Below are 21,927 nucleotides of genomic sequence, written 5' to 3' on the forward strand. Positions count from 1 at the left end.
GGGTGGCTGTGGCGGCGACCCGGAGGACCCCGGGCGCGCCGCGCGCGCGCCACTGCTCGCGGCGAGCCCGGGCGTGATGGCGAGCCCCCCGCAGGCCGCCAGCTGCTGAGGCGCCCCGCCCCGCCCCACCCCGCCCCGCCCCGCGCGGCCCGCCCCGCGCGGCCCTGCCCTCCTCCCCGCCAGCGGCTGCCGGGGCGCTTCCTAGTCGGCGCGGGCGGCCGCCCAGGAGAGGTGCGGCCTCCGCACAGCGGGGGGCGTCGGCGCCGCGGGTCGCGCCATGGCCGCGTCCGAGCTCTACACAAAGGTAAGGCGCCCCGCGAGCCGCGCAGTGGGGAGGGGGCCCCGCCACCCGCCGCCGTCGGCTGTCAGGCCAGGGAGGGGCCGGGGCGGGGGGCCCCGTGCGGCCCCGCCTGCACCATCCCCTTTCCGAGCCTTTCAAAATCCCGGTCCCTGCCCGTGGGTCAGCTGCAGGGGCGCCTTCCTCTTTCGGGCGTTGATGGTTAAGGCGGCGGGGGCAGCCTGCCTCGGGGTGCCTCTCTGGTCCCTGCCACGCTTCTGGGCCTGGAGCAGCGCGGGTCTCTAAGTGGAAAGAGGGCCCCTGTGGATTTAGTAGGGCGGGCCTGGGTCAGGATTGCTCAGCTCTCAGTCTTGCTTTAGGAAAAATCCTGGCTGGTGGGAGATGCTAGATCTGGTAGATGCTAGATCTGGTCGGTCTCTCCCTTAGGGACACGCGCTTAAAATAACGTCTTGTGTTGGTATGCGGTGCCACTTGAACCGCCAGCCAACCTTTCTGTGAGATTTGGAATCCTGCAAACGGTCGCGTCGATTTTCACCTTTAGTTGCCCGGTTTCAGATTGCTTACCCTGGGGTGGAGAGCCCCTGGGAAGATACGAATAAATGCAAGCTGATTTCACTGGGATGGTGGATACTCATTTGTCGCTGGGAATTTGCAATCTGCGTGTAATCCCTCAGAGCCTTGTTAGGCTCCATGTCTTCACCAGCCGCTGGGGCGAGCCTTCTCCTTCTGGGTTTAGTTCAAGGGAAGTGGCAGCTTTTCCTTTCTTATACTGACGCCAATATTCTCTGGTGCTGCTGATCTCTGAATGGCATATTTTGGAGAACTTACCCGTCAAGACAGTGTGTGGTGCCCTTTGTGACTGTGTGTAGTCATGGCATTTTATACTACCACTCCTGTGTAGATCAGTGTTTTGCCAGCTATTAATTACCTCTAATGCCAGTTAACAGAATTGCCTTAACTACTCAAGTTTGCATTTGTGTCTTGCATTTCAAGTCTACATTTATGGTCCCAGAATCATCGCTTCCAAATATGACCCAAGAAAGTCCAAGTTGCAGCATGTTATAGAAGGAAGAGGTCTGGACACCACCACACACACCCCCCCCCCCGCCCCCCCACCAGAGACCTTGATTCTTCTAGTCTGGGCCTTTTCACTTACTGTGTGACCTCGGGCAAATCACTTAATCTCTCTGTACTTTAGTTTACACATCTGTAAATGGAGTTAATTTTACCTGCCCTGCCTCTCACAAGGCTGTTGTGAGTATCAAACTTAATAATAGATGGGATTGCTTTTGTAACCTGTGAATTTCTTTACAAGTATAAGGTATATTTCTTCAAGCATGAAATGAGTTTGCAAGAAACATTTCTTGGGATCTCTTTGTTTCCAGCTGCAGATTTGAAAACTACACAATTGAAACTTCTCTCTAAACCTGGTCATTCTTAAGGCATTGTGGATTCTAACATATGATTGAATGCGATTGGAAATTGATCTGTATTTACTTCATTAAGCAACACTTACATAGAGCTAACTATGTTCCAGGTACTGTTTTAAGTGCTTTATACATATTAGCTCATTTCTTAGAGGTAAGTGCTAAGAAATATCAGTCATTTTCACAAGAAGGGATAGGGTCTATAAATATTCTTCAATTACTTTGTATAGACCCCATTCTTCACTGCCTGAGCAGTCCATCCTTCAGCTGCCTGCCTATTTGTAGCCTGCTTAACAAGACTGGTTGGATAATACGTTTCTCTTGGATTTTGGATCTGTATTCCCACCCCCAGCCCCCATACACACACCCCCAAATGATTGGCAAGAAAACAAATTTTTAAGATCCTGGGATTTTTAAAATTGTAAGTTTTGGGGCTTTCATAGTAGCCTCATCACAATCTGTTTTAAAATTCACCCTCTAGTCATTGTAAAGACAAACTGGTTTAGGCATCAATAAGGAAGTTGAGCTTAATTGTCTTCTCCTAAATACATTTGTATCTAAGAATAATCTGGTCACTTGGCTTGTTGGCTTATTCTTTTTGTGAGTGGACCTTAGCTTAATGGCAGGCAGAACTATTTATTGAGCTCCTCCTGAATGCCAGGTACCCTGCGGAATGTTCAGGAGTTCTCACATGAACAAGACACAGTCCTTTTCCTCAAAGGACTCACAGCCTGCTTCTTTTATTTTTGGCCCAATTTGAATCTCCAAGGGCATAAATAACCTGCTGTTGCCTCAGCAGCAGGCAGACAGCTGGTATGATATTTATTTGTAGAAGTTAGGGAACAGGTTGGGACATAAGAAGGTTGGAATGATTCTAGAGATAGAGGCTTGGGTAGTGATTATTAGAGGAAGAGGGAAATCATTAGAAGTAATATCAGTGGATAAACACAAGAATTTTTCCCTTGCAGAGAATTATAGGGAAGGAAGTTCTGGGGTAGTCTACAAAGAAAGACGTAATAGTGGCATGCCATAATTAGGATATTCAACATAAAGCAGTTAAATTTGTAAAGTGCCCTTTAAAAAATGTCATTCAGAGCTTAAAGGCAGATTTAGATGTGTGATACAAATCAGCTCCTATTACAGTGAAAGACACAAGATCATTCAGTTTATTCTTTTTAGCTACATTGATAATAGTTTTGTCACAGCAATTTAGCAGGGCTTCCTCTTTGTAAATTTTTCAAGCTGTATAAACATTTTCAAGGCAATAGCCTGGTTCCTAGGATACAACATTTCTGGAAACTAACATTTTGATTAAAACATGTTTGCTGTTGGTTAAAATAACAGCTTTATTGAGACAGAATTCACACACCATACAATTCACCAATTTAAAATGTACAGCTCAGGGATTTAGTATAACCACACAGTTGTGTGTTGATTTGCTTTTAGATCCACCCGACTTCTTCCTGAAAGAATTACAGGTGGCTGTGACATCTTATTATATCTGGTTTTGGAAATATTTGCTAGTCATGACTTGCCAGTGGATATCTGAATCATGACATCACCTGTAACTACTTTCAGCAACTTCAAAGGATTCAGCATTTGTGGAGCAGGGTTTATTAATTAGACCTGAATGGATCACCAGCAGCATTACAATGGCATCCCAGTCTTCCTCTCATGAGGTTCCCAGACTCCACAGGCAGCACATAAATGCTGTAGAATAGCCAGGATTACCTGAAGTTCAATTAGGAGTCCCATAGTTTGTCAGGATGCTGAATTTTCTAACAGTACAACAGCTATCTAAACCCCCGACTTGAGAAGCCAAGTAAACTTCCTTAGGTGAAACACCTGTTAGGCCAATAGATCGTATTCTGTAATCTTCCTTTCCCATTATATTTCTTCATACCTACTGAAGCCACATGGACTAGATATTTTCTGGGATAGTTTCAATTTTATGTTCTATGCCATTGTCCCTTCAAGGCATCAGTCCTGGAAATTCTAATATTTTGGTGTTGAAATTGCATTTCTCAGACTGCTTCCAACATCTTAAAGCAGAACAGAAATCTCTGATATTGTGCCCTGATTTGGGGCTTTGGCAAGTATATTCGCTTTTCTAAAGTCTCCTGCCAGGCTCCTCTGTCTGTATTTCTTCCTAATGTTCTTTGGCCTGTTAATGGTTGGAAACCTCTGTAGCCTTTTGTTTGTCCAATTCTTCTCCTTTACTAATTGTAATTTCACTTGACATCCAGCTGACAGTTCTGTCTCAATGGCCTGACTTGTACACATTTTATCTTATTATAGTTATTTGTGTGTATGTAAGCTGCTCCCGTAATACTGTTAGCCCCCTGAGATGCTGATCAGGTTTGTTTACCTCCTATAGAGCCTAGCACAATGTCTTCCACACGGTAGGTGCTCATTAAGTATTTGTTAGATGCATGAAAGAATATTTTAACAGGAGAGAAACAGAAAATAATGGCTTGGGATGATTAGTCCACTTGTAGGATGGAAACAGTATAAAGAAGTGGTTAAACAAGTCAGCACATTTTCAGGCATGTTTAACAGGGTGAGTAATAGAGAGGAGAGCTGGGCATCACGGAGACCAAGGAAACTGTTGGAGGAAACAGAATGGAAAGTGATGGATGTCTGCTAGACTGAGGTACAGGCAGAAGGTGTGAGAGCTCTCTGTGATGAAGCAGATTCAAGGTGGGAAGGAGAGGGAATAGTGTAAGTTAACACCAGTGGCTCTAGCTTTAGAAACTGGCAGTTAATTCTCATTGTATCATGAAGTTTTGCTGACTCTGTGAAACTTGTAAGCTACTCAGAAATACTTCTTTAAACTGCTTGAGCAAAGCAGAATAGTCTTGATTTCCTCTTGAAATTTGTTACTGTTTCTTGAAGTGTGACAGTTTGATGTATTGCCCAGTGACTAAAAGGTTACCAAAAAGTTACAATTTTAATGAGAGTTGCTACTGCCAGATAAATAGTTTGTATCTTCCTGGTGCTTTTTGAAGTAGGTGGGCATTAGGATGATCTGAATGGGGTTCCAGGGATTTAACTTCAGCTTCCAAAAGGTTCCAAAAGGTTGGGGTGGAGGGGGATAACGTTCCTATTGAGAGTGTGGAAGAGGCGGCAAAATTAGTCAGGAGAATCTAGAGGCACATGGCCCACTGGAGGATGGATTGGCTTTGTTTGTCCCCACTTTAGGTAGTTTTTAACAAAGTATGAGGTATTATCAGAAGTATAAACTCCTGGCTGATTTGCGGAATAAGACCTGACCCTAGGTGAAATACCAAGTGGGCAGCCCCACTCCACTCTGACGGGCCTATCCTGTCCCGTCCCACAGTGGTTTTCCCAGACTTTCTCCATTTGTCTACCTGGGAGGTGGTCTTCTTCCCTTCCCTCTGGCTCCTACCTCTGTGTCTGTCTTTTGCTAATCAAATTTATTTATGTATAATTTGCATGTAATAAAATTCATTTTAGGTGCACAGTTTGAGTTTTGATATTCTGTCATGTACCCATCATCACAAACAAGATATAGAGCATTTCTTCACTCTCAGAAGTTCTCAGGTTCTTGGGTTCTTCTCTTCCCCTGCTTATTCAAAGCATTTACTGGAATTGGCTCACCTGCAGGGGCAGAGGAAAGAGGTTGTGTTTTTTTTTTCCAAAAATGTATATTATAGTTCCACCTTGGATCCCAACTGATACTGATAACAATACAGAGACCCACACTTCGACAGTGGGAGATGGGAGTAGATGGAAAGGAACTTAGGTGGTTTATTTAATCTTTCTTTCATTCCTCACCTTTGCTAATGGTGTTTGCCTTTGATGCCTCGTTTCCTAGGTCATGAGTGTGTTAAAATGCCCTTTAGTCAATTCTGCCCTTTAACAGTTCTCTTGCCCCATCGACCTTAGTTGTAATGCCTGTCTGGGTTTGTACTGATAGAGACTTTTAACCTTTACAGAAACTTATCCCTGGCTTCTTCACACCTTAGACAGCCTCCACTTCTCTTTAAAGCCCTTTTCAGTTGAAAGTCTTTAACCAGCTTTCATTTGCATTAAATGTCTCCACAGAGGCCTTTTGCCAATTGTAGAACTTAGGGATAATGTGATTATGCTTTAATTTCAAAATAATAGCTGCAAACTTGGTTGAAATCAAGGGAGAAGTGCGTCATCCACTCCTAAGTGTTCATGAAGAGCATTTATCTACCTCCTTTGGCCTGAAGTGCCACTGTGTTCATAAATGTGAGCACAGGGCTGGACTGGAGATGGGACACAAAAAAAACAGGTTTTGTCTCTCTATTCACTCATACAAAAACATACGTTGTCTTCCCAGGAATCCTGTGTCTATGGTTGGGGTTTTAACTTGATAAATATATTCTGAAGGAACTTCAGAATGGGAGAAATAAAATGATCAGGGAAGTGAAGAGGCTTGACAGAATAAAAAGACAGACTCTTCAAAAAGATGAAGGTAAACTGGGAAAATGGTGAATTATTTAATATCAAGATTAGAAGTTTATAACATCATACCCCAGTTTAGTAAGGATACTTGCTGGAGCTTGAAATAAACAGTCATTTAAAATGAATTTCTAATCTAACCATTGTTTTAGACATATGAGACACATTGTCTCAGGTTCATTATTCATATAATGAATATATGAACCCTCCCTGAATGGGAGGGTTTTTGACTGGGAGGATATTGGCTATCTTTCCCCTAGAGAATAACTTCCAATTAAAAGAAAAGCCTTGGAGAATCCATAACAGCAAATGTTGATAAAGCATATGAAGGGGGATAATTAGGAGTATGAGAGTAATAGATATATACTACTATATATAAAATAGATAAGTAGCAAGAATTTATTGCATAGCATGGAAACTATATTCAGTATCTTATAACAACCTATAATGAAACCTGATATCAGCTAAGATGTGTTAGATAATAGAAAGGGTCTGGTTAATTCATGGATCATAGTTCTGACACATAGACTTTCCAGATCTCTCTTTGACAGTTTATTAGCCAGAACTGTTTTAGTTGGAAGTGCCGGAAACCCAGCTCAAAGCCAAAGGGATTTATTTGCTTAGATGTCCTAAGAGCCCAGGCTTGGCTAGGTTCAAGACTCGGACATGGCCTCTGGGATTCTCTGTCACTGGCTTTCATGTCAAACTGCTATTTCACATTGGTTTCATCCTCAGGACAGTTCTTTTCTGGATGAAAAAAAGTGGTAAGTAGCACCCACGAACCACATGGTCTAGCTCTGGGCCTGGAAGAAGAGAGCCTGGTGGAGGGTTTCTGATTGACCTTGCTTGTGGTCATGTGCCCTCTCCTGACACTGTGCTGAGGAGGTGATGGGGGAGGAAGGCAGTGAGCAGTCCAGTCTTGCTCATCTCAGAGGCCAGAGGGAGGATAGGACGTTGTGATTGATAGTCCCACTCAGACCTCGTGGGGTTGCTGAAAGCTGTTCCCCGTCAGAAGGAATGGTGCTAGAGAGACAAAACAATATCCACTATGAATCAGTCACCAAAAGTGCCAAAGCGCCTGAGTTCTGCCTCCTGTTCTGATTTTTGAGCAGATGAATGGGAGGGTTTTTGACTGGGAGGATATTGGCTATCTTTCCCCTAGAGAATAACTTCCAATTAAAAGAAAAGCCTTGGAGAATCCATAACAGCAAATGTTGATAAAGCATATGAAGGGGGATAATTAGGAGTATGAGAGTAATAGATATATACTACTATATATAAAATAGATAAATAGCAAGAATTTATTGCATAGCATGGAGACTATATTCAGTATCTTATAACCTATAATGAAAAATAATCTGGAAAAAAATATAAAATTGAATCACTTTGCTGTACTGAAACTAACATAATATTGTAAATCAACTATACTTCAATTTTTTAAAAAAAGCATATTAGAGGTAGATGATTTAAAAATTATCTTTTATTCAGTCTTAATTAGAAAGTAATTTTGTGTGAGTTTATATAAATCATTTTCTGCATATGCGTGTTTTAAACAAACACTATTGTGTTAGACTAATTTTAAATTAGGCTAGACTAGTTAGAACCTAATTTTTCATCTTACCATACTGGAGTGATTAGAATAAGATAATTAGCTATTTCCTTAAGGATACACTGTCACTTTAAAATTTTTTTATAGCAGTACTTAAAACAACTTTTAAACAAGTTTGATCTCTCTATGCTCATGCTGAAAAATATCTTCTAGTTTGCTAAGCATCATGCTCAGATTGGAAGCAGAACTACTAGAGATATTTTCCATAAAATTAAGAAAAGTACTTCTTAATAATAATAAATTTGGGTCAAAACCTGGATTAAACTTTCATCAATTTAGAATGTGTATTTGTTAAAATCTTATTTTGGAGATGGGAAGTTAAACCCACTAAAGCTAATATTGTATCTTAACCCAGCCTTCCTGTTTATACTCATTTTGTTAATTCTAACAAACATTTCTCAGCTTCTGCACTATTCTGTTTTCGGGGAACATGTCCTGTGTGTTGTAGGATATTTAGCAGCATCTCTAACCTTTATCTGCTGGATCCAGTAGCATCCCCCACCCACAGTTGTGACAACCAATCCATGTTGTCTACAGACATTGCCTAATGTTCCCCAGGGAGGAATCCCTGCTCCCCTGCCTCTGCTTGAGAACCACTGCCCTAGATCTTGAGACTTAGATTAGGGTAGGAAAAGTGGGAAAGAGAGTTAAAAATAAAAATGGAGATTAACTGGAAAAACTTTTAAAATTTGACTTTTTTAGTAATACCTTTTCTGCTTATAGGAATGTTGTATTATAGATAATTCAGAGAATATAGAAAAGCATAAAGGGAAATTTTGTAAAAACAAATTATACCATCCAGAGATTATAAGTTTCAACCATTAATTTACTTCTTTAAGTCTTTTATATATTTATATTGGTATTTTTATGATTTTAAGCTTAATATATATTGAGATAATTTTTATATTATAAATATTTCTTTATTCAAAAAATTTAGAGCAAAAAATTTTAGACTCTGCTGTGCAGCCTGTAGAATCTTAGTTCCCTAAGTAGGGATTGAACCCATGTCCCCTACATTGGGAGCTTGGACTTTTAACCACTGGGAGTCCTATAACATATTCACTAAAAATGTTTTTCATGGCTGCATAATATTCCATCACCCAGGTATACCATAAATTGTTTACCATAATTTATGTTCACTGTGGGCTTCCCTGGTGGTTTTGTTGGTAAAGAACCCACCTGCCAGTATAGGAGAAATGAGTTCAAACCCTAGCTTGGAAAGATTCCCCAGAGGAGAAAATGCCACCCACTCCCATATTCTTATCTGAGAAATCCCATGGATCAATGAACCTGGCAGGGTACAATCCATGGGTTGAAAAGAGTCTGACATGACTTAGTGACTAAACACTACCACTACCACCACCAATTTTCTCTGTAAAAAGAAATGTACTATGATGAACATTGTTGTACATAAATCTTTGCTTGGATTAGTAAGCTTTAGTCAATTTCAGACTCTACATCTCTCTGGCAAGGGTTGGCATTTATGATTTTTCAGTGTAGGGTATTGATAGTTATTTTATTTTAAAAATAGCACTTTTTATATATGTTGCTTCAGGGCTAGGATGGCCAGATGTCCCATTTCTGTGAGATGGCTTCTGCCATCCAGTACCTTTATTCTGTTTGGAAAAATCCTCTTAGAGTAGAATATATAAGTTTATTGAAAAAAACTAATCCTTTTGGAAATCTGAACTATTTACTTTTTCTGACAATTTTCCTTATTGTTGTTCTTATTCACTATTTCTCCTTGATCTTGGGTGAATCTGGGTCAGAAAGCATAATAGAATTAGAAATATTTTTTAAAAGATTAAAAAAAAAAACAAAACCATGAAGCTGCTGTCTTAAAGTATAAACAATTACATTGTAACTTGAAAATTACCTGAATATATGTTATTTCATTGTAAACAACATATCCTTCTAATTAGAGCAAACTACTATTTGTCTGGAGTGGTCAGAGGATGAGTTTTTCTTCAGTGAGCCGTGAAGAACCTGAGAGACCTTCTGCACAACACCTGGGCTTCCCAGGTGACTCAGTGGTAAAGAATCTGCCTGCCAGTGCAGGACATGCAAGAGATGCAGGTTTGGCCTCTCGGTTGGGAAGATTCCCTGGAGTAGGAAATGGCAACCCACTCTAGTATTCTTGCCTGGAAAATTCCATGAACAGAGGAGCCAGGAGGGCTACAGTCCATGGGGTTGCAAGAGGTCGGACACCACTGAGTGACTGAGCACACACCTATTTTAAAGCAATTAGGATGGGACAAAACACACCAGTGATAAGGACATCACTGTAAAATGGACTCTTCAAACATAGAAGGTGTTTCGGGGTTTGTGAGGCCTGCTGGTATTGCTTGGTATAACAGCCCACTTTAAGGACTGGTAGCCACAAATGTGGTTGGAGGTCGTTTGTGTGGAAATTTAGGTATTGAAGACATAGGAAACTTGAGTTGAAGCCTTAGCATCCTTGAAAGTTCTTTGCTCTTCTTCCTCCACTAAAACATAGAAATTTACCTTATTTAGTTTTCATTTTCTTTCTTCTAAAAACTGTGAATTGCATAAATGCATGATTCCAAGGCAGTACAATTAACAAATCATAATGGTTAATATTTACTGAGGCCTTACTATGGACCAGACTGTCCAGAGGACTTTGTTACAACTGTTCCTTCCTTGGCTTCCACCTCTCCCAGTACCTGAAACTCCGGCAGTGCATCATAGCTGTCAAGGCATGGACTCTACACTTGAATTCTGGTTTGAATCTTGGATTCACTATACACTATCTCTGTGACCTTAACATTTCTGTGCCTCAATTTCATCATTTTTATAATGGGGATAACAATATCTACTTCATGAGATGGAGAGGCTCTATACAGTCAGCAAAAACAAGACCAGGAGTTGACTGTGGCTCAGATCATGAACTCCTTATTGCCAAATTCAGACTTAAATTGAAGAAAGTAGGGAAAACCACTAGGCCATTCTGGTATGACCTAAACCAAATCCCTTACGATTATACAGTGGAAGTGAGAAATAGATTCAAGGGACTAGATCTGATAGACAGAGTGCCTGATGAACTATGGACAGAGGTTCGTGACATTGTACAGTAGATAGGGATCAAGACTATCCCCAAGAAAAAGAAATGCAAAAAAGCAAAATGGCTGTTTGAGGAGGCCTTATAAATAGCTGTGAAAAGAAGAGAAGCAAAAGCAAAGGAGAAAAGGAAAGATATACCCATTTGAATGCAGAGTTCCAAAGAATACCAAGGAGAGAGAAGAAAGCCTTCCTCAGTGATGAGTGCAAAGAAATAGAGGAAAACAATACAATGGGAAAGACTAGAGATCTCTTCAAGAAAATTAGAGATACTCTTGAGAGTCTCTTAGACTGCAAGGCGATCCAACCAGTCCATCCTAAAGGAAATCAGTCCTGAATATTCATCGGAAGGACTGATGTTGAAGCTGAAACTCCAATACTTTGGCCACCTGATGCGAAGAACTGACTCATTTGAAAAGACCCTGATGCTGGAAAGATAGAAGGCGGGAGGAGAAGGGGATGACAGAGGATGAGATGGTTGGATGGCATCACCGACTCAATGGACATGAGTTTCAGTAAACTCCAGGAGTTGGCGATGGGCAGGGAGTCCTGGCCTGCTGCAGTCCATGGGGTCGCAAAAAGTCGGAGACGACTGAGCGACTGAACTGAACTAATGGACTTAAAAACGTTAGCGGTTATTATTGTTGCTGTTCGGTTACAGCTGTCATTCTCCTTTCTGTCATGCTGCTTTGTCTTCTTCATAAGCTCAGGTGCCTCTTATTTCCCTTTAGAGACCGGGGCTCCTCGGCTCTGTCCTTGACCTTCCCTTCCTCCCACTGTGGCCTGACTGTCTCCTGATGAGTCAGGACCAGCCTTGTGCTGATGACTTCCAAATCTGTTTCTGACCTACTTGCTCTCCCTATAAACAACAGACAACTGCCTTATGGCCATCTTTAGAAGAATCTCAAACCTAAGGTATTTAAAATTGAACTTGTCATCTCCTCCCTCTTCACGCCACTGTATGCTACTTAACTTCTCCATTCTAGTTTTCCTATCTTTAGGATGGGATAATAGTAATGCTTACTTCATAGCGTTTTTTTGAGGATTAAAAGATTGTTAATGCAGAGCACTTACAGGAATCCCTGGTACATATTTAAGCAATCTGAGCCACTCTGACTGTTGTTATTTGCATTCTTTATGTGGTGAATAGCATCAACATCTTATCCAAAACTCTAACCCAAAACTTAGAAATTATCTTGACTTTCTCCCCCACCCCCACCATTCCCATCCTACTCTAACTGATCAGTTTCCATTTCCTGGTATTATTTTTACTCTGTTTTCATCCTTTTTATTTCTTTCCTGAATCTCAAGATAGTGTCCTAAGCAATTTTTGGTATTACTTCCTGTGATCTGTTTTTCATTGCGCTACCAGAGTGATCTTTATGTAATGCACATATCTGATCCTATCACTCTCTGTCCTGAAATTCCTCAGTGATATCCCCATTGAATTTTGCCTTGAGGATAAATTTATTGATGTAGTGCTTCCTAAACTTTGGTATCCATCTGAATCACTTGGTCTCATTCAAGTTGAGATTCTGATGAAGATCTGGGGTGGGCCTGGGGGTGGGGCCAAGACAACTAACAACTTCCAGGTGATGCCAGTTTTGCTGGATTGAAGGCCATGCCTCCAGTAGTGAGGCTGTAACGCTCGGGGCTCTTCCTAACTTACCTTCACCCTGGGACTGTTTCCCTTGGGGCATTCAGGTCTTCACCTGAAGTCAGGAGCTTTCCAGGTGCCTTCTTGCTGCTTTGGAGCATTCCCCTTGCCTGGCTTTATCTACTCTTTGTGAGTTAGTTCCCCCAGACCCAGTCTGGCTAAGATGCCCCTGTGTCCTGACACCTACCATGCTGCATTACAGTTGTCTGTCTCCTTGTATATTTCTGAACATTGTAAGGACAAGGGAGCTATCTTGTTTTGATTATAATTTTTATTGAGATATAATTCACATACAATGCAATTCATCTGTTTAAAGCATGGAATTCAGTGGTTCTCACCTGTTTTTTGACCCAGCATCTAGACCAAGGCTTGGTCTAGTTAACAAGCCCACAATTCAAAGAATACATTAATTAAATAACATTAAAGTACCATTGGCAATTTTCCTCTAAATCTTCCTCTCCATACCTGTATTTTTGGAATTGAACATTTTAGCATTCATATCATCTTACTTATTCATCAGTAACTCTTCATGAGGCTTTCCTGGTGGCTCAACAGTAAAGAATCCACTTGCAATGCAGGAAACTCAGTTTTGATCCCTGGGCTGGGAAGATCCCCCTGAAGAAGGATGGCAATCCACTCTAGTATTTTTGCCTGGGAAATCCCATGGACAGAAGAGCCTGGCAGGCTGTAGTCCATGGAGTCGCAAAGAGTCAGACATGACTTAGCGATTAAACAACTATTAACTACTCTTACTGAGCTTCTTCCTCCCAGCCCACACTCCTCTTTTTGGCACCAGCAATGGGATCCACTTGATTTTTCTCTTGGTAAGTTTTGATGCATTGTTATAAATCACTGTCCCTTGTTCTTCAGTGCTTCCAGTTCTGTTTTCAGCTCATGCTGAAAACAAGCAGTACTGACCCAAAGCACAGATCTCAACATGCTGCTTTCTTGCTCAAGACCCGTGCCTGGTCCCCAATCCACCCCCTCCCCCTCAAACTGCCTACTATTAGAATGAACTTATTCCTTAGCGTGACATTCAAGATTTTTTCTAGTTCTAATCTCTTGATTTGGTGTTTTACAACACTGGAGTTCTTAGTCTGTCTTAGTTCCAATCATCTGAAATACTTTTTAAAATGTAAATTTCTGGGTCTTGCCTCCAGAAATTGATACAGTGATTTTGAGAGTCCCAAGTATCTGTTTTTCAGGAGTGTGCCAAAGGGATTCTGATGCAGGTGGTCTGTGGAAGCCCTCTCTCAGAAGCTGAAGCAGGCTTGCTGCTAGAGGCTGTGTTCCAGCTTTCCTTGACTCTGGATTTTGTTCACCATGTTTCCCTCTTGTGTGTACGTGTGTGTGCTCAGTTGCTCAGTTGTGTCCGACTCTGCATGGGCTGTAGCCCGCCAGGCTCCTCTGTCCATGGAATTTTTCAGGCAGGAACACTGGAGCGGGTCTCCATTTCCTCCTCCAGGGACTCTTCTCGCCCGGGATGGAGCCTGGGTCCCTTGTCTCCTGATTGGCGGGAAGACTGTGGGCTGGCACCAGTGGGAAGCACGGGGTTACCTGCTTGCCATAGCGAAGCTCATTAAGAGTTAGTGGACTGGGCTATTTGTTGAGTGGTGGTGATGAGCTTTTTTAAAAAGATGACATTACTGTTGACATATTTTCAGCCAATTTTTCCCCCCATGGCTATTCTTAATGTTTTACTTTTAATAGAATATGTGAGAAGACCTGGCACATAGTAGTGACCCAGTAAATCATTTTGCTGTTTTTAAAGGCAACGGGAAAAACTGCTTCACTTATGTTAAAACTTAATTGAGAGTCTTCTGTGGTGAAAGACGTTCCATTACTTTTACTAATAATAGGTGTGAAATAGCATAAGAAATGACTTGCAGAATTACTTTGGGAGCTTATTTATAATTTTTAAAATTTTAATTAAAAATTTTTTATGGGAGCTTTTTAAAAAAATAACAAAAAAACTGTAAAAATAATGAATGTTCAGTGGAGAACCTTTGAAAATTCAGAAATACAAAAGAAAAAATTGCATGTAATCCCACTATCCTTAGATGCTTTTAATATTTGATGTAAGTGTAGTGGGTTTTGTGTGTGTGTGTGTGTATTTTCTTTAGCAAAACAGTTTATTTTGTGCAGACTATTTTGTAGCAAGATTTTTTTTCTCTAAAGAGTATGTTTTAAACATTTTCCTCTACCAACACTGTTTTGATCTCCTTAGAGATCAATCCTAAAGGAAATCAACCCTGAATATTCATTGGAAGGACTGATGCTGAATCTGAAGCTCCAACACTTTGGCCACCTGATGTGAAGAGCCGACTTATTGGAAAAAACCCTAATGCTGGGAAAAATTGAAGGCAGGAGGAGAAGGGGACGACAGAGGATGAGATAGTTGGATGGCATCACTGACTCAATAGACACGAGTTTGAGCAAACTCCAGGAGATGGTGAAGGACAGGGAAGCCTGGCGTGCTGCAGTCCATGGGGTTGCAAAGAGCAACTGAACAACAGCAACAATACCAATGCATATTCTTAAATACTGTGTTTTTTAATGCTTCCGACTATTATATTGCATGAATTAGTCATGTTATTCAACCAATCCCCGATGATAAGTATGTCCAATTTTTTTGACAACTTAACTAAAGAGAATCAAAAGCCTTTGTGTGTTCCTTTAAAAAGAAACCAATTGTAGTTGTCAATGAATCATCTGACTATAATTATAGAACATCCCATTTTTCTACAATAAAAATATTGGTGCAAAAACTTGATTATCATATCAATGTTAAGATTAATCCAGTTAGAGCTTAGAAGGACTAAAAAAAAAAAAATGCAAGAGTATCAAAGCACTCAGGAATAAATCCTTAAATACAACTACATATTTGGTATATTAGAGTGTGTCAGCCACAACAGCCTGCTAGAAGGAAATTCTCCAGACTAGAGAGTTAGAAAGATCAAGGTTATTGATCAGTGTGCCAGGGGAATGAAGCTGTAGGTTAGCTCCAACCTAAGAGGACAGTGGGTCTCTTCCTTATCCAGGATTTTGGAAATCATATAGTGGGAGAAGGCAATGGCATCCCACTCCAGTAATTTTGCCTGGAGGATCCCATGGGCAGGAAAGCCTGGTAGGCTGCAGTACATGGTGTTGCTAAGAGTCAGACATGACTGAGTGACTCACTTTCTCTTTTCACTTTCATGCATTGGAGAAGGAAATGGCAACCCACTCCAGTTTCTTGCCTGGAGAATCCCAGGGACAGAGGAGCCTAGTGGGCTGCCATCTATGGGGTCGCACAGAGTTGGACACAACTGAAGCGACTTAGCAGCAGCAGCAAAGTGGGATAAGTTGTGTTGAAGTCAACACATTTCTGTACCTGCCTATTCTTGTTAGTTGAGGAGACTATCCTTGACTAATTAAAGCCATTTGAAATTTGCCAAGCTCCTGCATCCATACTTAATGATGGGACAGCCTGGTTGCTCAGAATATGTGGGATTTAGAAATAAAAAGTTGACTTAGGCTAAAGGGAAAAGAGTTATATAGCAGAGTTATTAAAAAAAAATCACATTTACTAAGTAACTTGGGAAATAATCTCTGAGACATGAGATCTTGAAAAGTCTGAAAAGGAGTCTTTTTGTTAATGTATTTCAAATAGACCCCCTTGGTTTACAAATACTTTCTTATAATTTGCTTCCAACTGAAATAGGTTGGGAAACTGGGCAAGGGTTCTTAGGGGCCAGCTTCTTCAGAAGACATTAAGTCCCTTTGGGGCAGAAGTGGTACTTCTTTGGGTCCTCTAGTTTTCTGAGTTGGTGTCAAGAACAAAGCCTTATACTCAAGAAAGTTGGAATACTCTGTGGACCATGCAAAGTTGCCTCCTTGGTTATTGCCCAATGGAGTCTTCCAGGTCCAGTTTGTCCCTTGGAGCCAGGGCTCCCACTATGGTGTGTTTAATAAAGTGAAAGTGAAAGTCACTCAATCATGTCCACTCTTTGCAACCCCATAGGCTATACAGTCCATGGAATTCTCCAGGCCAGAATACTGGAGTGGGTAGCCTATTTCTTCTCCAGTGGATCTGCTCAACCCAGGGATTGAACTGGGGTCTCCTGCATTGCAGGCAGATTCTTTACCAGCTGAGCTATCAGGGAAGCCCCATGTTTAATAAGGATGTGCACAAAACATGCAGAGTGCAATTTAACTGGTTAAAGTAAGGATTGGGGTGTGTCATCTGAGTTTATGAAAACCTACATGGTGGGGTCATTTAGAAGAACATAGTACCAGTTTAAAAAATCTGTAAGAGTCCACTGTAATCTATATCATTCTGTATATTAAACCTAGATTCTTAAAATAATGTTTTTCTTAAGGTTAAGTATCTCCCATATTCTTATTTGGGCTGCATATCTGTTGGTTATTTTTCAGGATTTTCTAAGGTAACTATTATAAGCTGGTGAAATTTAATAAATCTGAATGGGTAGAGGCCAGATTAATTGTTATAAAATATATATGGATAAAATAGTGCCACTACACATGATTCCAGCTTGCAAATTTCTTCTTTTGGGTGGAAATTAAGATTTTGTAAGTCTGAAATTATATAGTTTGATTTTATTCAGAATGTGGTCAGTATATAGACACAAAGTCACAGTCAGAGCACCAGAACTACCTCTGTGCATGCTTTTCACTTTAGTCAATTTAATTCCTTAAGTAGCCAGTTGTCCTTTGGTTTTCATTCTTCACTGTCACAGCGCAGTGACATCAGATGCAGCTGGAGCTTAAAGAAGAAGGGTCGTGTTAATTAATTCCAGTGAAACAAAAACTGCCTCAAATAATTAATAGAATACAGTCTCATTAAAGACTTTAGAACTTTTTTTCCCCAAGGACTAGAGAAGGAGAATGGCACAGATTGTTCACTTGAGACCATTTTAAGCTATTGATGCATCTTACAGTTCTCATCTAGTGGTTCTGATTTCAACATGAATCATTCAGGCCATGTAGTTATTTTCTCTTGAGGCTCTCTCTTTGCCTTCAGTGACAGTTTTCAAGAAAGAAGTTCATGAACTTAGGCTTTGTCACAATCTAAAAATGGCCTCTATTTTATTGTTTTATTTATAGCTGTCGTATTTTAGTTTTAATACAGTTGACCTGGCAAGCAAACATTTGTGTGTACAAGTAGGGTGGCAAATACCAGGTCAGGTTGCCTGCTGGGTTATTGGAGGGAAGAAGAGGCTATGTATATTCCCATCATTGTTTCTGTCAGCTGATCTTGATATTATACTTTTTTTTTTTCTGTCTTCCAAATAGTTAAGGAAAATGGGATTATTGGACTGAGAAAGCCAGAGTTAGGGAAAACTGGGTTGATTAATAAGTAGGAAGATCTTTTTCCCGTGTGATTAATTATCTTGGTTTTCCAACTCAACGTTTTATAATCAGTACAAGCTTGTATTCTGTGACCTATCCTTTGAGGACACTGCCTTTGAGCAAACTAGAAAGTTTAATCTACTTTTAGTTTTAATAATAGTTAAAAGGGGGCTTCCATGGTGGCTCAGAGGATAAAGCATCTGCCTGCAGTGTGGGAGACCTGGGTTTGATCCCCAGGTTGGGAAGATCCCCTGGAGAAGGAAATGGCAACCCACTCCAGTACTCTCCCCTGCAAAATTCCACAGATGGAGGAGCCTGGTAGGCTACAGTAGGATTGCAGTGATCCTACGTGACTGAACGACTTCACTTCTCAATAGTTAAAAGGGGAATAAAAGGAAATTAACACATAACATGTAGTTTACAGATTTTTTCTTTAACAGATAAAAAAGGTCTACGTCTTGTTGTGTTGTTGAAAACATGTTCAAAAGAGAATGGACTTACAGACGTACAGGGGAAGAAGAGGGTAGGACAACTTGAGAAACTTGCATTAACATGTATATACTTTGCTCTTGTTCAGTTATTAAGTTGTGTCTGACTCTTTGTGATCCCATGCACTGTAGCACACCAGGCTTTACACTATCATGTGTAAGATAGATCACTAGTGGAAAGCTACTATATAACACAGGAAGCTCAGCCTAGCACTCTGTGACAACCTAGAGGGATGGGGTGGGAGAAGGGAGGGAGGCTTCAGAAGGAGGGGATATATGTATAATTATGGCTGATTCACATTGTATGGCAGAAACCAACACAACAGTGTAAAGCAATTATCCTCCAATTAAAAAAATTTTTTTAAGATTTTATGTATGTTCCAGAGCTGCATTTTTGGTAGCATAATAATGAAGATATAAAGAAAAATACATGTAAATATATATACATATCATAAAAATGTATTTTAAAATAGGCTGAAAAGGATGGTTTGAGACTGGGAGATTTGGGTATGATTGCCCACATATGTGTTACCATGTGTGAGGCAGACAGTGTTATGTCTGGGAAGGGAACCACCTCAGTAACTCAAGGAACCAATGACTTGCTTACAAATAATATTGGCCCTTGTGCTGTAGAGATGGTACACTCAGAGTAGATGAAACAGAGGAGGGGTCAGAACAAACAGGGCTAATAGAGATACATAGTTCTGTTTCCACTTTTGTTTGTATGCTGTATTGTGATATCTTTTTTTGTTTGTTGTTTTGTTAGGTTAGCTGTAATTTTTATCTAAGCTTCTCAAATTTGGATTATTTGTCTAGGTTTTGGAAAGGTGTGATATGATTGAAACAGCTCTGCCACTTTAGGATTTGTGTGAATCTGATACACTATGAAAAGTAGAGAAAAGACTATTTAAGTATATAAACAAGAGTTAAGCTTTATAAATCTGGATGCATTGAATAACAAATACGTAAAACGAATGGGAAATACTGAGAACAAATAAGGTAACAGTAACGTGACGTGCTTAACAGTATGGTGTCCAGTATTAGGTTGAGTTTCTCCCAGCGTGACTGTAGGCAAATAGTGGAGGTCCTCACTCATAGGGCAGCTCGGAGGCTTTGTGTATGAGTACGGATGTAAAGCCTTGGCCCAGCCCTTGTTGCATCACGTTGTTGTCGCCCAGTTGTGTCCAGCATTTTGGGACCCCATGGACTGCAGGACGCCAGGCCTCCCTGGCCCTCACCATCTCCCGAAGTTTGGGCTTCCCTGGTGGCTCAGATGGTGCATCATAGTGGAGTCCGTAATGTTAACTCTTCAGCAGATTTTATTGGCTTATGTATTTTAAATAATTTGTAAAAATTCATTTCCTTAAAAGAGAAATCATAACTCTAGATAATTCTCTACTTACCGTATTCTTAAAGCTTCTCGGTGGTTTCAGGCATGTGTTATATACACTAATATAATTCTCCCTTCATTCTAGATGGTGTTTGACTAGAAACACTCTTTCAGTTATGTCTACAATTCAACATTGTCAGCATCTGACATAGCTGTAGCTTTCATCGCAGCCCCTTTATTAATGTTTCCTTCATCAGCATTCTCAACCTTTTTTTTTTCTGCCAGAAAAAGGAACGTATTCTAAACCAGGACTCTTGCAGGTCCTGCACCCAGCTGTAATTAACCAATATAACTAGCACTTTATGAATTATATAGATATGTGTCATAAGCTTAAATTTCAAAATAATAATGGTTAAATTTCAAAAACTAGACCCAACTCTATTTTTCTTGCCAGTATAAAGGATTGAAAGGCAGATATTCCTTTTTCTAACTTTCGTTATAGTTAGAGCTAGCTGTGTGTTTCAGTTTTGGTCAATGTGATATAACAAGAAATCTTCTAGAGGGCCTCTATGGGGTGGGACTGGGTGGAAATTGCTTTTCAGATAAAAGGTACAGAGGCAGAAGAATGGTTTGGGTGCATATCTTCTTTCTTTCATTCATAAGTGTGGAATATGATGTACGGGGTTGTGGCAGCAAAATTGCAGTCGTGAGATAACAAGGTGGAGAATGGAAAGTTAACAACCAGAAGTGGTAGAGCAGAAAGATAGAGTCTGGGTTCTCAGTGATATTTCTGAGCTCTCAGAAGAACTTTGAGGTAGCCTTCCCTGGACTTCTTGTTCATACATTATTAAAGTCGTAGTAGTTTAAGCTATTTAATCAGACTTTTCTGTTCCTTGCAGCTGAAAGTATTCCTAACTTAAACAAGATATAGCAACTTTAATGTGAATAAAATTAATATAAATTTGTGAATTTTTTTCAATTGTACAGTGATATTTATGCACAAATAACATGGGAATATGACAGAATACATGAACTAAAGGGTGAATTCTAGTCACGCTTTTGACATTGCAAAATATGAGCAGTAATGTGAAATAAATTAGCCGTAGTCATAATTCATAGGTATTCTGGCCACTTTGTGGGTCTTTCCCATATTGCCTATGACTTATAAAGCCTTGCTTTCCTTGGGCTTCGCACCGTGAGCATGGCAGATGCATAGACGGAAGGTTCGATGGCAAGGGAAAAGCTGGGTGTGCGAGAACACGGATGGGTGGGAGACGCCAGTTAAGAGATGAGTGTGTGCAGACCACACCAGTCTTCCAGTCTCCCAGCCACGGTTGTCCCCAGGCTGTCCTGGAGTTCCATGTCCTGGATTCCAGTGGGAGAGGAAGAGAACAAGATACTTAAAAGGCAAAGAAGCAACAACAGCAGCAGCCATTGAAGGCCTGAAAGAATTCCTGGCAAATACTAAAAGCTCCTTCAACGTTGAGGTTCATTTCCACCTGGTCTCTCAATCCTTATGTGAAGTTTATAGTGAAACCATACCAACGATGTGCTTAATTTGATCCTTTCAGATTTTCTAACGGTGTTAAGATGTTTGGTAAGTTTGTCCATTTGGTATGAAACTTTAGAGGTAGGCAAGGAAAGGAGTACAGGTGGGAAAATATAGAGAACTCTTAAGAAGAGTAGTTAGAAAATTAAGAAAATCTGATTGTATCATGAGATGAACATGGTGGTAGCATTTTTCACTGAGGAACTGCTCTCACTTAAATTTTGTCCTTTGCTGAGACTCCCAAGGAAATGCCTCTTTTGAGCATCTTTTAAAAGTTAATCATAAAGGAAGACTAGTTTTTTTGTGTAATTAAAGAAAAAAACCAAAGTACTTTTTGCCAGTGGCACAAAGAAAGAATTATACTTTAAATGGAGGCTGGCACTTGCAAACTCCTATACATGTTCATTTGTTGGTCATCAAGCTTGACAGCCTCTCTGTTCTCTCACTATATGTTTGGGTCTTGACTGGCCTTACTGATCATGCGTTTCTGTAGATGCAGCCTTGTTTCTGGTACAGAGTGAGTGAGTGATAGTTGCTCAGTCTTTCCAACTCTTTGTGGCCCCATGGACTTCAGCCTGCCCGAGGCTCCTCTGTCCATGGAATTCTCCAGGCAAGAATACTGGAGTGGGTTTGTAAAAGCGCTCACTGTGGGCAGATGTTGAAGGGCTGCAGCTGCAGCACTGTTAG

The 21,927-nt window shown here is 40.7% G+C and overlaps 1 protein-coding gene across 4 annotated transcripts in view; it reads left to right on the forward strand.

Annotated features, from left to right (window-relative positions):
• The first annotated feature begins 201 nt into the window (after positions 1-201).
• The window catches only part of MYO5A (myosin VA), a 197,176-nt gene continuing 175,450 nt past the window's right edge, over positions 202-21,927 (forward strand). For all 4 annotated transcript variants that reach the window (XM_015097035.4, XM_015097038.4, XM_015097039.4 and 1 more), the window contains exon 1: positions 202-304. In XM_015097035.4, the coding sequence (XP_014952521.1) occupies positions 278-304 (27 nt within the window). In that variant the 5' untranslated portion in view covers positions 202-277. The remainder of the gene's footprint in view (positions 305-21,927) is intronic.

The sequence above is a fragment of the Ovis aries genome, chromosome 7 (genome assembly GCF_016772045.2).
Source record: "Ovis aries strain OAR_USU_Benz2616 breed Rambouillet chromosome 7, ARS-UI_Ramb_v3.0, whole genome shotgun sequence".
NCBI classification, from domain to species: Eukaryota; Metazoa; Chordata; class Mammalia; order Artiodactyla; family Bovidae; genus Ovis; species Ovis aries.